Source organism: Triticum urartu, chromosome 1, assembly GCF_003073215.2.
Source record: "Triticum urartu cultivar G1812 chromosome 1, Tu2.1, whole genome shotgun sequence".
Lineage (NCBI taxonomy): Eukaryota > Viridiplantae > Streptophyta > Magnoliopsida > Poales > Poaceae > Triticum > Triticum urartu.
The window spans coordinates 396,260,182-396,278,351 of record NC_053022.1 but is presented as its reverse complement, the minus strand read 5'-3'; the positions used below and the strand labels follow the sequence as shown (position 1 = coordinate 396,278,351).

Below are 18,170 nucleotides of genomic sequence, written 5' to 3'. Positions count from 1 at the left end.
GGCGATTTCGCCCCAGCCCCGGGTCATGAAGACCTTGCCTGGAGCGACGACCGCGACCTCCGCTCCGGTCGCAAGGGTACTGCAGTCGGCGTGCTGCAGCCAGAGCTCCAGAGCCCCGCTCAGCGGCAACTCGAAGGCGACGGAAGGAGGAAGGCGAATCCAAGAGCTTGGAGGCATGGCGGCGTGGAGCACGAACTCGCAAGAGGAGCGCTCGGCGTGGACTCCAGGAGGAATGACACGCACCATCGTGACTCACCGGCGTCGACGGCGGCACCGTCGATGTCGCTCGACGCCTTCTCCCCCAGGACCCATACATGGGCGTATAAGGGTAGCGGAAACCCAGGCGGCGGCCGCTCGTACCAGGGCCTCGATGCCTCCTGCTGAGCACCCTCATCTTGGTGGCAGAGGACCAGCCGCTTCTTCGGCGGAAGTGGGTCAGGACCCTCTCGGGGGGCCTTTCCCTTCTCGTCTGCAGAAAACTGGTGGATTGGTGCCATTGGCATAAGGAGGAGCAAGAACGAGGAAGAAGAAGGAAAGGAGCAGCAGGAAGGGATGGACTGAAGGGGCTCGCGTAGCCCCGTACTTATAGCCGGAGGAAGCCAACCGCCGAGCACCACGATCGCAGGTAATCATGACCGGTTTCTCTGCATGAAGGGACTTGTCAAGTCGTGCGGTCGCCGAGGCGTCGTGGGGAAGCGCAGACGTCCACGACCAATCAGTCGCCACGCGGCGCCCAAGGCCGCAGGCTTTTTGGGCCCGCGACGCTTCGTGCTTGCCTCTTTGCTCCCTGCTAGGCCAAGCCCGGGCGCGCCTTGGGCCCGGGGGCTACTGTCGGCGTTCTGGGAACGGGGGTCCCCAGACTTGCCTGCCTGCGGCCTGCGGCGTGGCTCAAGTGGGGGCCCAGCGCGGCCCATCTTCATCAGCTCAAGCTCAAAGACCCTCGCGAGGGGCCAAGCCTCGCGGGGCGGACGACTGGAAGCTTCCTCAGAGGCAGCCTCATCAGGCAGGCTCGCGAGGAGGCGGAGAGATCGAGGCAGAGGTGAAGGAAATATGCCCTAGAGGCAATAATAAAGTTATTATTTATTTCCTTATAATCATGATAAATGTTTATTATTCATGCTAGAATTGTATTAACCGGAAACATAATACATGTGTGAATACATAGACAAACAAAGTGTCACTAGTATGCCTCTACTTGACTAGCTCGTTAATCAAAGATGGTTATGTTTCCTAACCATGAACAATGAGTTGTTATTTGATTAACGGGATCACATCATTAAGAGAATGATCTGATTGACATGACCCATTCCATTAGCTTAGCACCCGATCGTTTAGTATGTTGCTATTGCTTTCTTCATGACTTATACATGTTCCTATGACTATGAGATTATGCAACTCCCGTTTGCTGGAGGAACACTTTGGGTGCTACCAAACGTCACAACGTAACTGGGTGATTATAAAGGAGCATTACAGGTGTCTCCAAAGGTAGATGTTGGGTTGGCGTATTTCGAGATTAGGATTTGTCACTCCGATTGTCGGAGAGGTATCTCTGGGCCCTCTCGGTAATGCACATCAATTAAAGCCTTGCAAGCATTGCAACTAAATGAGTTAGTTGCGGGATGATGTATTACAGAACGAGTAAAGAGACTTGCCGGTAACGAGATTGAACTAGGTATTGGTATACCGACGATCGAATCTCGGGCAAGTAACATACCGATGACAAAGGGAACAACGTATGTTGTTATGCGGTCCGACCGATAAATATCTTCGTAGAATATGTAGGAGCCAATATGGGCATCCAGGTCCCGCTATTGGTTATTAACCGGAGACGTGTCTCGGTCATGTCTACATTGTTCTCGAACCCATAGGGTCCGCACGCTTAAGGTTACGATGACAGTTATATTATGAGTTTATGCATTTTGATGTACCGAAGGTTGTTCGGAGTCCCGGATGTGATCACGGACATGACGAGGAGTCTCGAAATGGTCGAGACATAAAGATTGATATATTTGAAGCCTATGTTTGGATATCGGAAGTGTTCCGGGTGAAATCGGGATTTTACCGGAGTACCGGGAGGTTACCGGAACCCCCCGGGAACCATATGGGCCTTGATGGGCCTTAGTGGAAAGGAGAAAGGGGCAGCCCAAGGTGGCCGCGCGCCTCCCCCTTCCCCTAGTCCTATTAGGACTAGGATAGGTGGCCGGCCCCCCTCTCTCTCTTTCCCCCCTCAAGGAGTCCTATTCCAACTAGGATTGGGGGGAATCCTACTCCCAGAGGGAGTAGGACTCTCCTGGCGCGCCACACCTTGGCCGGACAGCCTCCCCCCTCTAGTCCTTTATATACTGAGGCAGAGGCACCCTAGAACACACAAGTTGATCCACGTGATCTATTCCTTAGCCGTGTGCGGTGCCCCCTGCCACCATAGTCCTCGATAATACTGTAGCGGAGTTTAGGCGAAGCCCTGCTGCTGTAGTGCATCAAGATCGTCACCACGCCGTTGTGCTGACGGAACTCTTCCTTGACACTTTGCTGGATCGGAGTCCGGGGATCGTCATCGAGCTGAACGTGTGCTTGAACTCGGAGGTGTCGTAGTTTCGATGCTTGATCGGTTGGATCGTGAAGACGTACGACTACTTCCTCTACGTTGTGTCAGCGCTTCCGCAGTCGGTCTGCGTTGGGTACATAGACAACACTCTCCCCTCTCGTTGCTATGCATCACATGATCTTGCGTGTGCGTAGGAAAATTCTTGAAATTACTACGAAACCCAACAAGAGGTACCTCGCGAGGAGCCCGTGACGCAAGCCATGACGATCGAGACCAGGCGGAAGCCAAGCGGGCACCGGCCTGCGCAGTGTCCTTGTTTCCCCTTTGGTGCAAAGGGGGCAAGCACAGGCCAAGGCATCGGGCAAAGGTTACCATTCCGGTGCAACGAGACCAAGACCAGCAGAGCGGCAGGACGGAGGTCACCGTGGAGCCCAAGACGGCGTCATCACCAGTGCTTTTGGCAGCCGAAGACCACCTTTGGTCAGGATAACTTGTACTAGATGTTCCACTTCAAAATGGCCAATTGTTGGCGCCCTTCCCGCTCATTATTTGGGGGAGAGGCCCAGGGCCTTTATAAATAGAGCTAGCCACCACATAGTAGAGAGGGACATCTAGAGATCTGGTAGAGCCCCAGCAGAGAGAGAGAGGCGACTGAACTCACCCAAACAGTTCATCGCACTTGCTCAAGAACACCTCTCACAAGGCTGTTTTCCCCTTGTACTGTTCATCATCAGTCCCTGAGGCAATCCACCACACCACACACTGGAGTAGGGTATTACACCACAACGGTGGCCCGAACCAGTATAAACCTCGTGTCCCTTGTGTTGTTCGTTGTTTCCAGTTTAGATCACGCGAGGAGATTGGACGTAGATCGGTAGGGGAGAGATCTCCGCGCGCACCCCAGTATTCGAACCTCAAGGGTCTGCCGGAACCCGAAATCCGACAGTTATTGACCGGAGAGGAGTCTCGATCATGTCTACATGTTCCGAACTCGTAGGGTCACGCGCTTAATGTTCGGTAGCGCTAGGGTAGTATTGAGCTATTAATAGCGGAAAGTCCGAAGGTTGTTCGAAGTCCCAATCCGGGATATCACGAGGAGCTCCGGAGGTAAAGATTTATATATGAGAAGTCCAGTTTTGGTCGCCGGAAAAGTTCGGGGGCATGCCGACAAGTGTGCGGAGGCACAGAAGGGTTTCGGGGGTCCACGGGAGGGGGTCCACCAGCCCCGGGGACCGACAAGCGTTGTAGGGGGCGTCCTGGCATAGTTGGGTCGGGTGCACCAGCCCCCCCAAGAGGCCCATGCGCCTAGGGCTAAGGGGAAACCCTAGATGGGGGCACCCCCTTGACTTGGGGGGCAAGCCACCCCCTCCCTTGGAGGAGGGTCTAGGGTCGGCGCCCCCTCCCCGTCACCCCTATATATAGTGGGGAGCTAGGAGGGCAGCTGGACGCCTCCACCCTTGCCCTCCGTCGCTCCCAACTTCTCCCACCCTTCCTCTGGTACAGGCTTGGAATTCCGCTGCTGCCGCCACCACCATACCGTCGTGTTGGTTCTGATCTCATCTACCTCCTCTCTCTCACTTGCTGGATCAAGAAGGAGAGGACGCCATCGAGCTGAACATGTGCTAATCTCGTAGGAGTCGTTCGTTCGGCACTAGATCGGATTGGATCGTGAAGAGTATGACTACATCAACCGCGTTACGATGCTAATGCTTTCGGTCTACAAGGGTATGTATACACACTCCCCTCTTGTTGCTATACATCTCCTAGATCAGATCTTGGGTGTTCCCTAGGAAATATTTTGATTTTCATGCAATGTTCCCATAAATTTTTAGCTAACTAGCATTTCAAGCAAGGATTTCCTAGGAAAATTTTAATTCCCTGTGAAATTTTTTAACATACCAGATTTGAGAAAAATCTGGATTTGGAAAAAATCTTGGATGTGACATCCCTCAACCCCTTGCTCACACTATAGAAGGAGGAGGAGAGGAGCTCTCAAACTCACTGAAGTCTCTCCAAGTTTCTCACCACAAGGGCATGCAATGATTTGCCATTCTTTCTCTCACTCCCCGAAATAGTTTCGTACTACCGAAAGGTTGTCTAGTGTCCGGTAAGAATAAGTTCTGGACGGCGAAGCATTGTTGGATAGGTGACACCGATGCAACCCGGTAGAGAGATTGTACGCCAAATTTAGGGAAAAAAACAGAACTATTAACTATGTTATTTGTTATTATTTCAATCTTCGGTTCGAGGGGCTGTCTGGAGGACTACTCGAGGGAGAAAATATTTTTTTTGTTTCTGCTGTGTTACCCTACATCGATCTGTTGACCGATCTGGATCCCTATCAAATCTGTGCGACTCCTTAGCGGGACATGCATGTGCCACCAACAACGAAGTCAAATCCGGCAGGTCTCGGCTAGGGGGTCCCGAACTAAGTATCTTGACACAATGGTAAGAGGGGGCATGGGTTTTTTCCGAGGTTCGGGCCTACGAGATAAAACCACACGTCATGCTTGTGTTTGTATTGATTTAGGATGGAGTACAAAATACAAGCGATCTACTATGAGATCGTTGTGTGTCATCTGCGCGCCCTACCCCTCGATTTATATACACACCAGGGGCTAGAATTACACCCTAATCGGTTATGTACAAGGAGAACATGTTGTGGACGACTTCTAATATCATGGAGTATACATCAAATCTTCGGGAGCCTTCCTTTTATACGCCATGGGCCACCTCGACGTGGCCCTCTGGCGAACCCACATCCTTGGCTCGGCCCACCTGGCCAGGAGATGACGTGGTGAGAGACCCTCTATACAGGACATCGTCAAAAGATCATCATTGCTTGTGAATGCCGGACCTCTTGCCTTTGCTACCTTCTCTTTTTACGCGATATTTGCCCAACATTAAACATAGGAGAATTGGTATCACCCAAGTCGTAATGCATAGGCTCTTGACTATCATTTATCATGTTCATCATGTGTGCATCCTCAAATATGCATCACAATGAAACTACCATCCGTAAATTGATTCAATGGTATGTGCAACTAACTAAGCAAGCAATACAATAGCATATGTGGCAAGAATGTACTGTGCCTTGGTTGGCCATTTCATCAAACTACGTGTGGGCATGCCCGATGCGAGCGTTCCCGATGTTGTTTGTCGCCTTTGGAGTTGCGTGAGTCACACACCATGTCTACGGTGACGTCCTCTTGCGTCCAGCCATACGAGATGACCCATTCGGATGGCGGAGCGAAATCAGGCGCGGCCAACAACTTGTCCTTCTGTAGGCAAGGCAGACGGCACGAAGTCGATAGCTAGACCAGACGTGCGTAAGTCCATGTTGACGGCTCCCTTCTCCGCAACTTCCCAACCACGCTGTTGAGCTCACCGCTCCCTCTAGGTTATGCCCTCCGCCTTGCAAGCTCCCTCTAGGTTATGCCCTCCGCCTTGCAAGCAACGATGGTCTAGAGCCCCACGAACTCCACCAATGCGTCGTCCATGGCTGGGATGGGGTACTCAACGTCGACATCTAGGAGGCAAAATTGAACGGGGAGCAATGCTGGAGGAGGTCAATGGCTCGGACACAGAGAGCATGTCAGTTAATTTGGAGCGGATGTGAAAGCGGGCACGTTCCCAAATCCACCCCATATGTGTTGTGTTGAGGGATGCCGGATAGCAGGAACGTTTGAGTTGGCTGGCTGTGTGGCGATCTTGGCTTTTGGGGAAACTCGAGGGTTCCAGTTGTAGATGCTCTAAGGATTCACATTATCCCCTTTAAGTACAGACGAGAAATGCATTTCAGCTCAAATATTCCATTTTTACAAGGAAATTGAGAACTATAGAGAAATAAAAAGACACTTTAACCAGCTCAACAATTAGAGCCATCAAAGATTCCTTTTGTATGCAACTTCTCCCAATCTTGTGAAGAAACTCCTTTTAGTAAACTTTAGCCAGCTCAACGACTAGAGGTATCACAACATCCTTTCGTATGTATCTGCTCAGGATCTAAGCTCTGGGAGAATAAACTGAGTTTTTCTTGCGCACCAGTGCTTATTTCCCTCTATGAATAAGCACCAGTGCTTCTAAAAAATAGTTTATTTCTCTAAGCACCTCCTCTAAGCATCTTGCATTGTACAAGGCCTAACATTTGCAAAGGACGGTAATTCCATATTGTAACATAAAAAGGCGGATGATAGCTTTCATTACCAAATGTGATTACATAAAATACTGCACACGTTGGGATACAACACGTTCATTGGAAAAGAAAGGGGATACAACAAGCTACCTGCCTATCTATGTACAAGTTATTTACAGTATGTACACGAGATCTGCTTTGCCGGAGTTCACCAAAACGGGCACCACCTGTCAAACAGAATACATACACAGTGAGACGTGGCAAAACTCAAATGGTTAACTAACACAAGTTGCTAAAACTAGATAAAAAATACAAATATACTCTTAGGTTTCTTATGCACCTATTACTTTGTCTTTTTCACATATATGGTGTTACTTTTTCACTTTCTAAAATGCTATACTAGTGCAATACGAAATTTTGGTACTTAGTTTTTTTCGGAAGTGCAATGTCTCATGAATAGGTACATATTATCCCTAAGACCATAAAATCCATGTATAAGAATAACAACGCATACCCGACATAGTTCTGGCACAAATTTTCATGTGAAGTCGCTTGAAGTACAAGCTTCTGAACCTGAACCTTCACGGATAATCCAGGTTCTACCTCCCGAGCATCTACTGAGGCTAAATGTTCACTGCCATGTTGACTTGAGCCGCCGGCGCCTGACAAGGCTGATCCAGAAGAAAAGTCACGCCCTGTTAGCTTGTGACTCATCCGTGCCATGACAGCTACAGCACGCTCGTTTAAAACCTCATTAGCGTCACCGAGTTGATTGACCGCCTGCATGAACGACATAAATGGTCACCACTATAGGGATGTGGTTAGGACAGTACAATACAATCAAGCATGAGAAGAGGACGCAACCTGTAGCAGTTCCTTCTCGCGGGCTCCTCGGGGAGGTTGCATGAGCTCTTCACTAGGAGCAGCTTCTTCACTACTGACCACTGTATGAGTATGAGCATTTCCATAGTTTGAAACTTGAGGAACTTCATTGAAATTGAACAAACGCCAATTGATCAGCGGGTCATGTACAAATGCCTGAAAATAAATATTAAATTAGAATATCACCAAACATACTGGTCTAGGTACAAGAGATGAAGCATGAAGGAGCAGAACAGTTTGAGGAAAAAATGTATAAGTAGCCATGAGCGGAGCCAGCAACTCTGGGCAGCTACCATGGGTTGCCATGACCCGCTGAGCTAGACACGTGCATGTGTAGTTTGCTTTGCCCAGGCAAAGCTTCTTGGACTCATCTATGCGCAAAACATTTTGCGTGAGTTTTGTACCGGCTTTCCTCCCAAGGACCTCCGTCTGACTTCCAATTTTTCCACACCATTAATATGTTCCATTGAGGACGACACAGGAGAACTTGAGTTGTTTTTTACCAGCAGATCCAAGGTTCTCAATCCCGAGGTGGCGGTGGTGATGGTGTCAAGTTTGTTTTGGTCTGAACGGTGCGACAACAAAGCAGTGGTTCAACTGCCTATCTTGCAAGGGGTGTAGCCCTCGCCACAGTGCGTTCAATGATCTAAAAGTTTCACCTATTGTGGCTCTTTCAAACCTTTGAGCTAGTACAGCTTGTGCAAGTTCTGTCTTCTGCAATGTTTTCACCAGAGACACGGAGATGCAAAAGATGAAAAAATTGCTCAAGTCATGGGTGCTATCGGCTCTTTCTACTCCCCGCCACCAGCCTCCTGTAGTCTTGCTGTCCTGCTTCCTCCCAGGCTGCTGCCAAGGCGCGTCCCAACTTGACCTTCCCAACACTGCTGCTTAGCTAACCATGACCACCTCCGCGGAGATCAAGCTTTTTTTCGTTTATGAGATAAAGCAAGCAGCTGTGATGCCATATTCTCCTCTCATTTCTTAATCTTATTTAGTCATTTTGGTCTGTTAACTGAACTTTCGGCTCCCAATAACTCCGAGCTAATTTGGTTGTTGATTTAAATAAAAATAATAATTGTAAACACAAGAAACCAAACCAAAAAAACCGGAGAACCAAATGCTCAACCCTACTTTGAAGTACCTTATGGTCATTGTTGTTCGTGTTTAAGTAAGTGCCCTCTGGCACTTTGTTCGATTAATCAATAAAATCAGATTGTTTGCTAAAATAAATACTATCACATGGGCACCACATAGGATGAAAACCGTTTTAAGGGCATCTCCAACGGCGTACCCCAAATCAGACATGGGCACGGATACTGGAGCTGGCCATCCAACCACACCCAGAAAACATCCGCAACATTACGAACGCAAATTGACAAAACAGACGAAATTTAAGAAAGTTCAATATACTGCAGGCAAACCAGATGAAATTGGATAAGTTCAAATTAAATTTAAAGAAAACAAAACAAACTACACAAGGTACCGGACGGTGGCTGCTTCCTGGCCGCCGCCGCCATTCGTCGTCGTAGTCCTTCTAGCAGCGGAAGGGCGAGTAGGAACGGTGGAAGGGCACATGGGTGGGGGGGGGGGGGGGGGGGGGGGGGGGGGGGGGGGGGGGGGGGGGGGGGGGGGCTGATCATCCACCGGCTGCCGCTCGCGGCACAGCCTATCGCCTTCTTCCGCCGCCCGGCGTGGGGTACCGTCGGTCGCGAACGCCGCCACGGTCTGTCTGCCACTGGTCTTGCCGCCGAGGAGACGGCCGGCGCGCAGGGACCTGACCATCCCGATTATGATCAGCTGGTCACTGAGGCCGCAGCAGGCGGACGGTCAAGACCAACGCGAGGTCTGGGTCCACGAGGACCCAGTCCAACGCAATGTCAGACGTGGCGAACGCCGCCCGGCGAGCTTGCTCAGCAGCCGCCCTGTTGGCCACCAAGGTAGTAGGGGATGCGATCGCGCGTTGGCGACGGCGTTGCCGAGCTCCTCTTCCTTCACCGGGCGCTACCGGGGTGGTGCCACCACCTTGCCACGCCAGAAACGGAACGATGGGGACCCCGGTTGGAAGCTATCGAATGTGCTGCCTGGCGGCGACGATGGCTCCTCCTTCTGCTTGACGTGGCGGCGAGGGTGGCGCCCTCGAGCTGGACCTCCAGCTACGCCTGGAATTCCTCATCCTTCGAGGCGACCTCACGAGGAGAGCAGACCTCCTTCGCTGACGACGCGGTGGAGGAAGACGGCCCTGGAGTGCGCGCGCCGCCGTGATCTGGAGGGAGATCCACGGACCGACGCGGAGAACCAGCCGCTGGCGCCGGACTTGCCCATCGCACGGTCGAGGAGAGGACAAGAGAGGATCGGGGATGCGGCACTGAGTGGAGAGGAGATGAGAGCCGGTGTTGTGTGGAGAGATGGGTTTGGACGCTGCCGCCTGCCTGCTTGAATATCTAGGGCGGGCGGACCGACGTCACTTCAATGCGGCTCAGCGAGCGGCCCGAGTAGGCTTCTCGGTCGCCGTGTGTCCGCATTGAAGCGGCGCCACCTTCCCATCCGGTCATGTCGGTCTGACCAGCAGCGTGGAGTGGCATAAATGTACGGAGAATGTTCATGGGCGAGACACACGGCATGACTTCAGGTAGGACCGCGCAATCGAACGCGTACGTGGGGGATGTCTGGACATCCCCGACGCCCGCAAAGGTCCGCCTAGTTTGGTTCCTGTTTGCGAGAATTCGGACGCGAACGTTTGTAGGATGGCATTGGATGGCAAAAATCATGTGGACAGGCATGTCCGGACATTTAGTGGCGGATTGGGGTAATGCCGTTGGAGATGCCCTAAAATCAGATAAGGGGGTAAAGTGGACTGTTTAAAAGCTCCAGGTCCATTTTAGACGGTTTTGGAGTGTTAGGATGAAATGTGGACTTGAGGCAAATCTTAGGGTCTAAAAAAGCGGATTTTTTTATTTCAATATTAAATACTCACTCCACCTCAGAATATAGTGCGTGTTGGTGTCGTAGAAGTCAAGCTTCACAAACTTTGACTTATTTTATATAAAAAATATATCTATAATACCAAATAGACATCATATGAAAATATATTTCATGAATGAATCCAATGTTATTGATTTGGCATTCTAATATTGCAACATTTTTCTTTATACTTGGTCAAAGTTTACAAAGTTTGGCTTTAAAAAATCTAATAAGCACTATATTATGGTACGGATGGAGTATATAATATTGGCCAGGCAATGGTGCTACAAGCTATAGGATATGTATTACTTACCTCCATCATAGCCATGACGCTGTCCTTGTTTGTTCGAAGGACTTGCATCACATTTTCACAAGTTGTTCTGAAAGTACCCTCAATACCACTAACTTCCATAGCTTTCACAAGCATTCTAGTCAAACGGAATGGTACCTACACCATACATACAAAATGTGTGAGTGCAGTAAAAAAAAGTTAAAATGACACGCATTCAATAACAGTTACAATACAAGACAAGACTCAACAAAACTAGAGCATCAACCTATCAGGTGATTGGCAAGGAATAAATCCCAGAACACGGCCTACTTACTTTTTCAGGGAACTTTTCTCGATTCATTGACGCCTCAAAACAATCTCCAAAGTCAATGTGTAAAATTTTCCCACTGAAGCAAAAAATTATTATTAGACCTCAAGACAACAAAAACAAATTCACAACATTCATGGTTACTTCAAGCTTCGTAGAAATTACCTAAAACGATCTAACATAAGATTGCTTGGATGCCGATCTCCTAACCCAAGCAAATAGCCAGCCTGCAAAATTACATTTTCAACATCTTAAGTCGAAAGGAATATCTCATATGAAAACACATATCATAGCAGTAATTCATACCATGCTCATAACAGCCAGGCTTCTTGTATAATTTGTACGCCGCTCAAGCCATACTTCAGATGTTCGACTTTTCAGCCAGAGAACCTGTCACAATTTTGTTGAGGTAGATTAAATATCGTCAGCAGAAAGCATCAAAATCAGCGAGCTCTTTTCATAGTGCAGTGACAAGAGACAGCATAGTACCTTTGCAAGGTCATTTCCTTCGGTATTCTGCAGAGCATGCTGAAATACTTCCACCTTCGCGATGAGGGGTAAGTGGTCATAATCGGGTGCAAACGCCAACATAAGTCTGTGCTCTTGATTTAAGAAAATCTGAACAAAGAAGAAGAGGGAAATCAATTGACAAATGACATCAAGCAAAACACGTTTATCTTCTTTCAGAAGGAAACAAATTATTGAGGCAGACTAACCTTCCTTGCATCTCTGTATTCACGGATCAGAGCATGAAGCGTGTCACAATTAGGTACCCATCCAATTAATCCACTGTTAGGAGACAGGGGAATAACAGCATATCTTTGGATCGACAAATCTTTCTCTGATGTTTTCCTTGAGTTCTCCAGGAGAGTATTCACCAGACCAAAAAGCTAAGTGAAGAGGAAAGGTATTTAGATACATATTTTTTGTTGGTAACTTGTAATAACTAGAGGCTATTTCAGCTTGCGAGGACACCACCAGATTAACAGATTATGCCCAAGTGTTAATTGCATCAATGCCAGAGAGGGGCTCCAGCTTATCAACAATACATCAGTATTATCAGGACTTCAAAGAACAGTTTGTTAACTAAGCATTCATATAAGTTCAACCTGTGCATCACTATGTAAGATCAGGCTAGTTAACTAAGCATGGGCATGTGAACAGTTTTTGTTTTGGAGTAGTGGTGTTTTTCAAGCTGCCTATTTTAGATCAAGATACGGAAAGAAAAAAACTGGCCTTAGGTAAAACAAATAAAGATATAATGATGAGGAATCAGTTACTGTTCAGATGGTAAACCACAAGGGTGCGGGGAAAACAAAGAACTGGCCTCAGGTAAGGGGACAGTGGAGGACAAAACTATTCATGGGCACAACATATAAAAATATGCTTGCTACTCCATGCTCTATTGCTACTAAAACATCAGAAATCAGCGTGAAAAAGACTTGCAATCTAGATACAAACCTGCATAACGCGTTCATCTTGTCTTAAATCTTCATGACCTTTAAGCAAGAATGCATAATCCTCACCATCACTTCCATGAATTGTCAGTTTCCTCGGTCTTTGTTTGGATGTAATAACAATCAATTGCGGAACAAAATACTCGATAGTCACTAGTGGTGAATCTGGAAGCAAAGTTTAATTCTTAATGTCAGAATTCTAGGTCAATTTAACAATCAATTGCAGAATAAAATACTCAATACTGGTGAATAAGGAAGAAAAGTTTAATTCTTACTGTCAGCATTCTTATACAACCAAATGAAAAGCACGTTTTTCAATCTAAACAAATTGCCTTATTGTTGCCATCACTTTACATTTTATTGCATGGTTCCAGTAGGGATCTATCATAGACAAGGGATGTTGATGACATAACACAAACTAGTGGGTAATTAAAATGTTGGGGTACTTGGTAAAAATAACCCATGTATGCTACAAATAATTCATCTCACAATTGTGAGTTCTGTAGAATTGCTAAGGCAAAAGAAAAGAGTACTAAGGTACCGTAAGAAGTAGAGAACTAAAATTTGAAATATATGGTATAACCCTGTGGAATACCTGCAGAATAAGTTCCTGGTACAGCAAGCTCCAACTTTCGACATTTGAGCAGCTCAGGTGAAACAGACTGAAAGAGACATCAAATGTTCAATCAAGGAGCTAAAGGAAACAAACTGCAGGAAAACAATCATATAACATGCTTACATGCAAATCAAGAGTTGTAAGACTTGGAAGCTGTTTGTCGATTCTTCTGAAAACATGGTAATACAAATCCCATGCCTAAAGAACACAGAAGTCATCCTCAGCAGACTCAAGAAGACACAATACAGAAATTATTGTATTGACACTCTTATATACCTTAGTTAGCTCAGCATCCTCTCCAGTAGCACGATATTTTAAGCAGCATTCGTGGGCTTCAAGTAATTCATGTCCATAGGCCTGGATAAGTTTCAATAGCATAAGCTATTAAACACTTAACAAAACAAACTGAATTTGATGTTCAATGTCAAGTTGATAATTGAATGGGGTGAAGGCACCAAATGATTTACTGTATAAAACAGACCAAGATATAAGGACAAAATGCATTTTCATGAAAAGTAACCCAAACATTAGCAAGAGAAATATATTTGTGTTACGATATACTGTGATGGGGACTGGAGGAAAGTTTGGTGACGGCACTACCTGAATGAAAGTGTTCTCTTTTATTGTCTCAGCCCCTCTCTCAAGCATTGCATGCAATGGCTCAAGTACCGCAAGCATTCCATCGATATTGTGCTCACCAAAATACATCCTGCTAGCTTCCTCAAGAGCTTCATGCCACATCTCATGCCACAAAATGGCAACTCGTATCAGTTCCTTTGAAACAAGCTGCGCCTGGAGCAACCAACATCAACAGAGTCAGGAGCGCTATGTGTCTTCCGTAGAAGCTTAACAGATACTGATGCTAACCTGATCAACAAGGCCTCCACTATGCTTGCGGATCTTATCAACGACCTCCTGTGCTGCACGTTGCCTTAATATACTTATTGATTTGCAAGCAACCAAAAGAGGATACATCAATGCCTGGTAAAAAAATGTCAAGGAATTGGCAAAACTAAATTAGAATAATCCCAACATAGTTAAAAAAGCAAGGTCATCCTTTCAGTTGGATATAATGGCCAGTTATCAGTCAAACTGGTTCCAACAAGTATGGATGGTACACAGCAGTATTCAGGTATATAGGTTATATTTCAAACAAACAAAAGAACTATAAAGCTAAGGAAACTTGAAAAATCTGAAAAGACACAAAAGGAGAATATAGTTATTATCACAGGGAAACACCAGAACCAGTCAGCTCCTGGCAGACAAGACCCAACGAGCAATTCACACACATACACACACATAGCATAATGAATCCTGGACAAAAGTAAGCATGAAACAACAAACGTGAACACTAAAAAACACAAACAGTACTACTAACTTTGCAGCCACCTTATACACAAACAAAAGACAGCAAAACTGGAGGTGAGCATGGATCGAACTAAAAATGAGGAATGCAAAAAGAACCAAGCATTACTCAGTACGTAGGGGTTTGCTGGCACCAGACCGCTCGCCAGGGCTCGACCCTGTGAGGCAAAATTTATCCCGGAGAGTGACCATTTACTTGTGTTTTGATTGTTCTTCTTTAAACAAATGCCACTGGACGCTAATGCCTGGTAGGTCTCCTTATTCTTTACTATTCGACTCCTTTATTCTTTTAGTCGTTTCTTTAGATCATCGGATAGGGAGATAGGTCGTCCTATGTCACTTAGTTATTAAAGCAACAACTGTGATTCTATGACAGTCGCTATAGCAATGCAGAAACCTAGTAAATTTCACAAGAAAGCAGCACAGATACTCTAATTGAACATCCAAATCATAGCCAATGTTTATCAGCCTAAGAAGAAAATTGCGAACCTGCGGATGCCCCTTTCCAATTCGAACTAGCAATTCTTGTATCAGTTCTCTAACTATTCTATTGTTTGAATGAATCCTGGCAATTATCTGGGGTAGCACAACCAACCACATTTCGATCTTGACAAGTGTAAAGCCTTTCTCCAATGCCATTTGAACCTCTGAGGTTGCCCCATGGTTGAACCAAAGAGTCAAGAGACGGAGAATATCCTACAAAAGTAAACATAATCATTTAAATATATTATTGAAAAAACAAGGAATTAGAGAAAACTATTTTTTAGGCAGTCATCTCAAAGTGGCATAATATTTTTTTCCATGCCACCAAGATGTAGCGGAATGATTATTTTAAGATGTAGAGGAGGCCCCCACGGTAAATTTTATTAATATAAAGAAAGATATTTACAAAAGACCCAAAGTGGTCGGACCCTTCACCGGACCCTGTGAGCGGGAGCTGCATGCAACGGGCTGCCCTTTTTAAAGATAGATATTTACAAGAGAGGAGCTGTACAAAGGAGGAAAGAAAGAGGGAGGGCTGTACAAGAAGGGGCAGAAGGCAGGCAAGTACCAGGCCCTGGGGAGAGACTCTAGGTTATCCAAGGGACCTTAGAGGGATGGCAAGCTCATCCTTCATCCGTAAGAAAGAAGGAAGAGGGATCTTTCTTGAAACAAAACAAACAAGTGGCCCTACTAGGGGATGTTGCTAAAGACTTCAAAATTTTCTTTGCTTCCAAATATTTCAAGCTGCAACCGTCGTGATCTGAAAGAAGACCTTGTTGAACTTGAGCTTTACCCTGAAGATAACTTCCTCCATGGGAGATTGAGGCACAAATCAAGAGCATTCCAGCAGGAGGAGTGAAGCTACATAACCAGAAGAGATGATCACGAGTTTCCAGGGTATCCAAGTTGCAACCCATGAGAAAGAGCAGATTTGCTAAAATCTAGCTCATCAATATCAGATTTGGTGGCAAGTAAACATGCACTTTTCAATTTAATTTCAGAAACAACAGTAGATGGTTTATTATTAGGCTTCATTTGGTGCTCAAATTCTTCATTAGGGGAACAATGAAGGTTGGTCAGGAATTGCCTGGACTCACGGAATTCATCAAAGGCCTGGCTGGAGAGCTGAAGATGAAAAAGATCTAAGGGCTCTTGGGTAACAAGTGCATCCTGGACCAAAGAGATGATCAAGGGCAAAGGAGTGAAGCCTGGGAAATCTTCTCCCCAAAGGGCGATCGGACCAATTGTCACTCCAGATATTTCACGTCTGTTCATTACCAGTTATACTTGACCAAGTCAGAGATGCTGGCTAGTCATTTGTTGTATGGCTATGATCCCGCATATATCACATTTCAAGACTTATAAATATAGTAGGAACATGACTAAACAACATAATATTGTAATTTGAGTTTTTGCTCTTCTCAAACATTGGGAAGGGTGTAAAAGCATTTTTGAAGTGCGATGGGATCAGCCACTATATAAAGCCTTTGCTCAAAATCTACTTCGCAGAACAAAAAACAGAAAGAAAAAAAAATTACCTGCAAGCTATCATCGACACCTTTAGTTGTAGATGCACACGCAATAGAGTAGAAATATCCTGTTACTGCTGCAACAACATATTTTCCTGCTATATCTGGACGGCCTCGCAAAGTATATCGGGACATGACTTCAGTGTTGAACAAAGCCCACGAATGCCATGCCTTGCCCCAGTCCTTGGCACTTAATGTGGCATTTTTGTAAGAAACCAATATTTCTGGAGAAAGAGATTCATAATTATTTGAAAAAAAATAAAGGAAAACAGTGGAAAAAACTGAAGTTTTTCAGACCTTGAATGGCATCATCATCCAATCCAGGTGACAGTGCTCTCTTCCAGCTAGCAAGTGTCAAATAGACACGGGCAGTAAGTGGTACTCCAGCACTTGATATAGCACCATGGCTTACTAGCATTCCAGAGTAACTATTTGTGGCTGTTGCAATCTGCACTGACAGATCCTATCTCACCAGAAACAAGGGTATATCAGTATAAACACTTGAAGATATGAGTGCTGCCATGTATTGTCAGAGTATAAGAACAAGCACCTGTAGCCTAGAAAATGCGTCCTTTCGTTTAAGCTCATCTCCAACAGCATACTGGTACTTCAGGTAAGCCAGGACTACTTGAGGATGTCCATGATACAGTGTCAACTCAGGAGAAGATTCAGGATCAAACTGCATGTGGTATAAGAAATTATTTCTTTCATAGAGAGGATTGCAGAGTTAAACAGGCACACTAATTAATAACAACTACTATTTTCACCTGTAAAAGTTTGACTAAAGTAGATTTAGCCTGACTAATACGTCCACTCTTCCAGCAAAGTTTAGCAAATTTTATCCAGGTATCTCTGTCTTCATTAGGAGGAAGAACCAACTCTCTAACAGCAAGTAGGGCTTGCCACACCTGAGTAAATTTTTGAAGTCAATATGGAGAATAAGAACCATACAGGCTACAACACAGCATTCTTAAGCAAATACATCATATAACCTCAACGTTCCGTTTTGTTCCTTTAATGCGCTCGTTCCACATATTACGGATAAGTTCCCTTCGCCCATCAGCAATTGGACTTTCCATCGGAAGAGTGCAGTAATCAATCACCTGAATTACACACCGTTTGTTAGTAAAACAGTAACTAAATTCTTCAGAACATAAACCAAAATTAGAATACCTCTTCGAGTTCTGAAAGCTGCTGAACCCGCACCATGTTGTTATAAGCACGCTCATAACTCTCAAGTACCTAGCAAATTGGTAACGAACAAGTATGGGTATACAGAAGGGCAAAACGGATTTGTGAGCAGTTAATAAACCTTTTTTTGATGGAAACACAGTTATAACAGACTTATGAAAGTGCAGACTGTTCATCACAAGAAGGCCCCCATATAGGGCCAAACAATGAAAAGATCATACTTTTTCTTTCATGTAAAAGAGAACACCAGGTACATGAACCAATTAAATTCTTGAGATATAATTAGAGAAACACCCTCTGAGAACAGATAAGCTCATTGTAAGTGCTAAAAATAATACACTGTAGAAGTATAAAGACTACTTATTGCATCTATACTTTTGCCTTATAGAATGTATCAGTTCCAAAAG

At 45.8% G+C, this 18,170-nt stretch overlaps 1 protein-coding gene across 1 annotated transcript in view; it reads right to left on the bottom strand.

Moving 5' to 3' along the window:
• Window positions 1-6,718: 6,718 nt before the first annotated feature.
• Window positions 6,719-18,170, bottom strand: part of LOC125514516 (serine/threonine-protein kinase TOR) — a 30,091-nt gene continuing 18,639 nt past the window's right edge. Inside the window, exons 38-59 of the mRNA XM_048679858.1 lie at window positions 17,746-17,814; window positions 17,565-17,675; window positions 17,340-17,480; window positions 17,123-17,251; window positions 16,870-17,035; window positions 16,582-16,796; window positions 15,050-15,256; window positions 14,063-14,176; window positions 13,796-13,987; window positions 13,472-13,552; window positions 13,319-13,393; window positions 13,175-13,241; window positions 12,584-12,744; window positions 11,839-12,012; window positions 11,612-11,740; window positions 11,429-11,512; window positions 11,288-11,349; window positions 11,129-11,201; window positions 10,837-10,971; window positions 7,545-7,718; window positions 7,195-7,460; window positions 6,719-6,907 (exon numbers count right to left, since the gene is read on the bottom strand). Coding sequence (XP_048535815.1) covers window positions 6,889-6,907; window positions 7,195-7,460; window positions 7,545-7,718; window positions 10,837-10,971; window positions 11,129-11,201; window positions 11,288-11,349; window positions 11,429-11,512; window positions 11,612-11,740; window positions 11,839-12,012; window positions 12,584-12,744; window positions 13,175-13,241; window positions 13,319-13,393; window positions 13,472-13,552; window positions 13,796-13,987; window positions 14,063-14,176; window positions 15,050-15,256; window positions 16,582-16,796; window positions 16,870-17,035; window positions 17,123-17,251; window positions 17,340-17,480; window positions 17,565-17,675; window positions 17,746-17,814 — 2,844 coding nt within the window. The 3' untranslated portion in view covers window positions 6,719-6,888. The remainder of the gene's footprint in view (window positions 6,908-7,194; window positions 7,461-7,544; window positions 7,719-10,836; window positions 10,972-11,128; window positions 11,202-11,287; window positions 11,350-11,428; window positions 11,513-11,611; window positions 11,741-11,838; window positions 12,013-12,583; window positions 12,745-13,174; window positions 13,242-13,318; window positions 13,394-13,471; window positions 13,553-13,795; window positions 13,988-14,062; window positions 14,177-15,049; window positions 15,257-16,581; window positions 16,797-16,869; window positions 17,036-17,122; window positions 17,252-17,339; window positions 17,481-17,564; window positions 17,676-17,745; window positions 17,815-18,170) is intronic.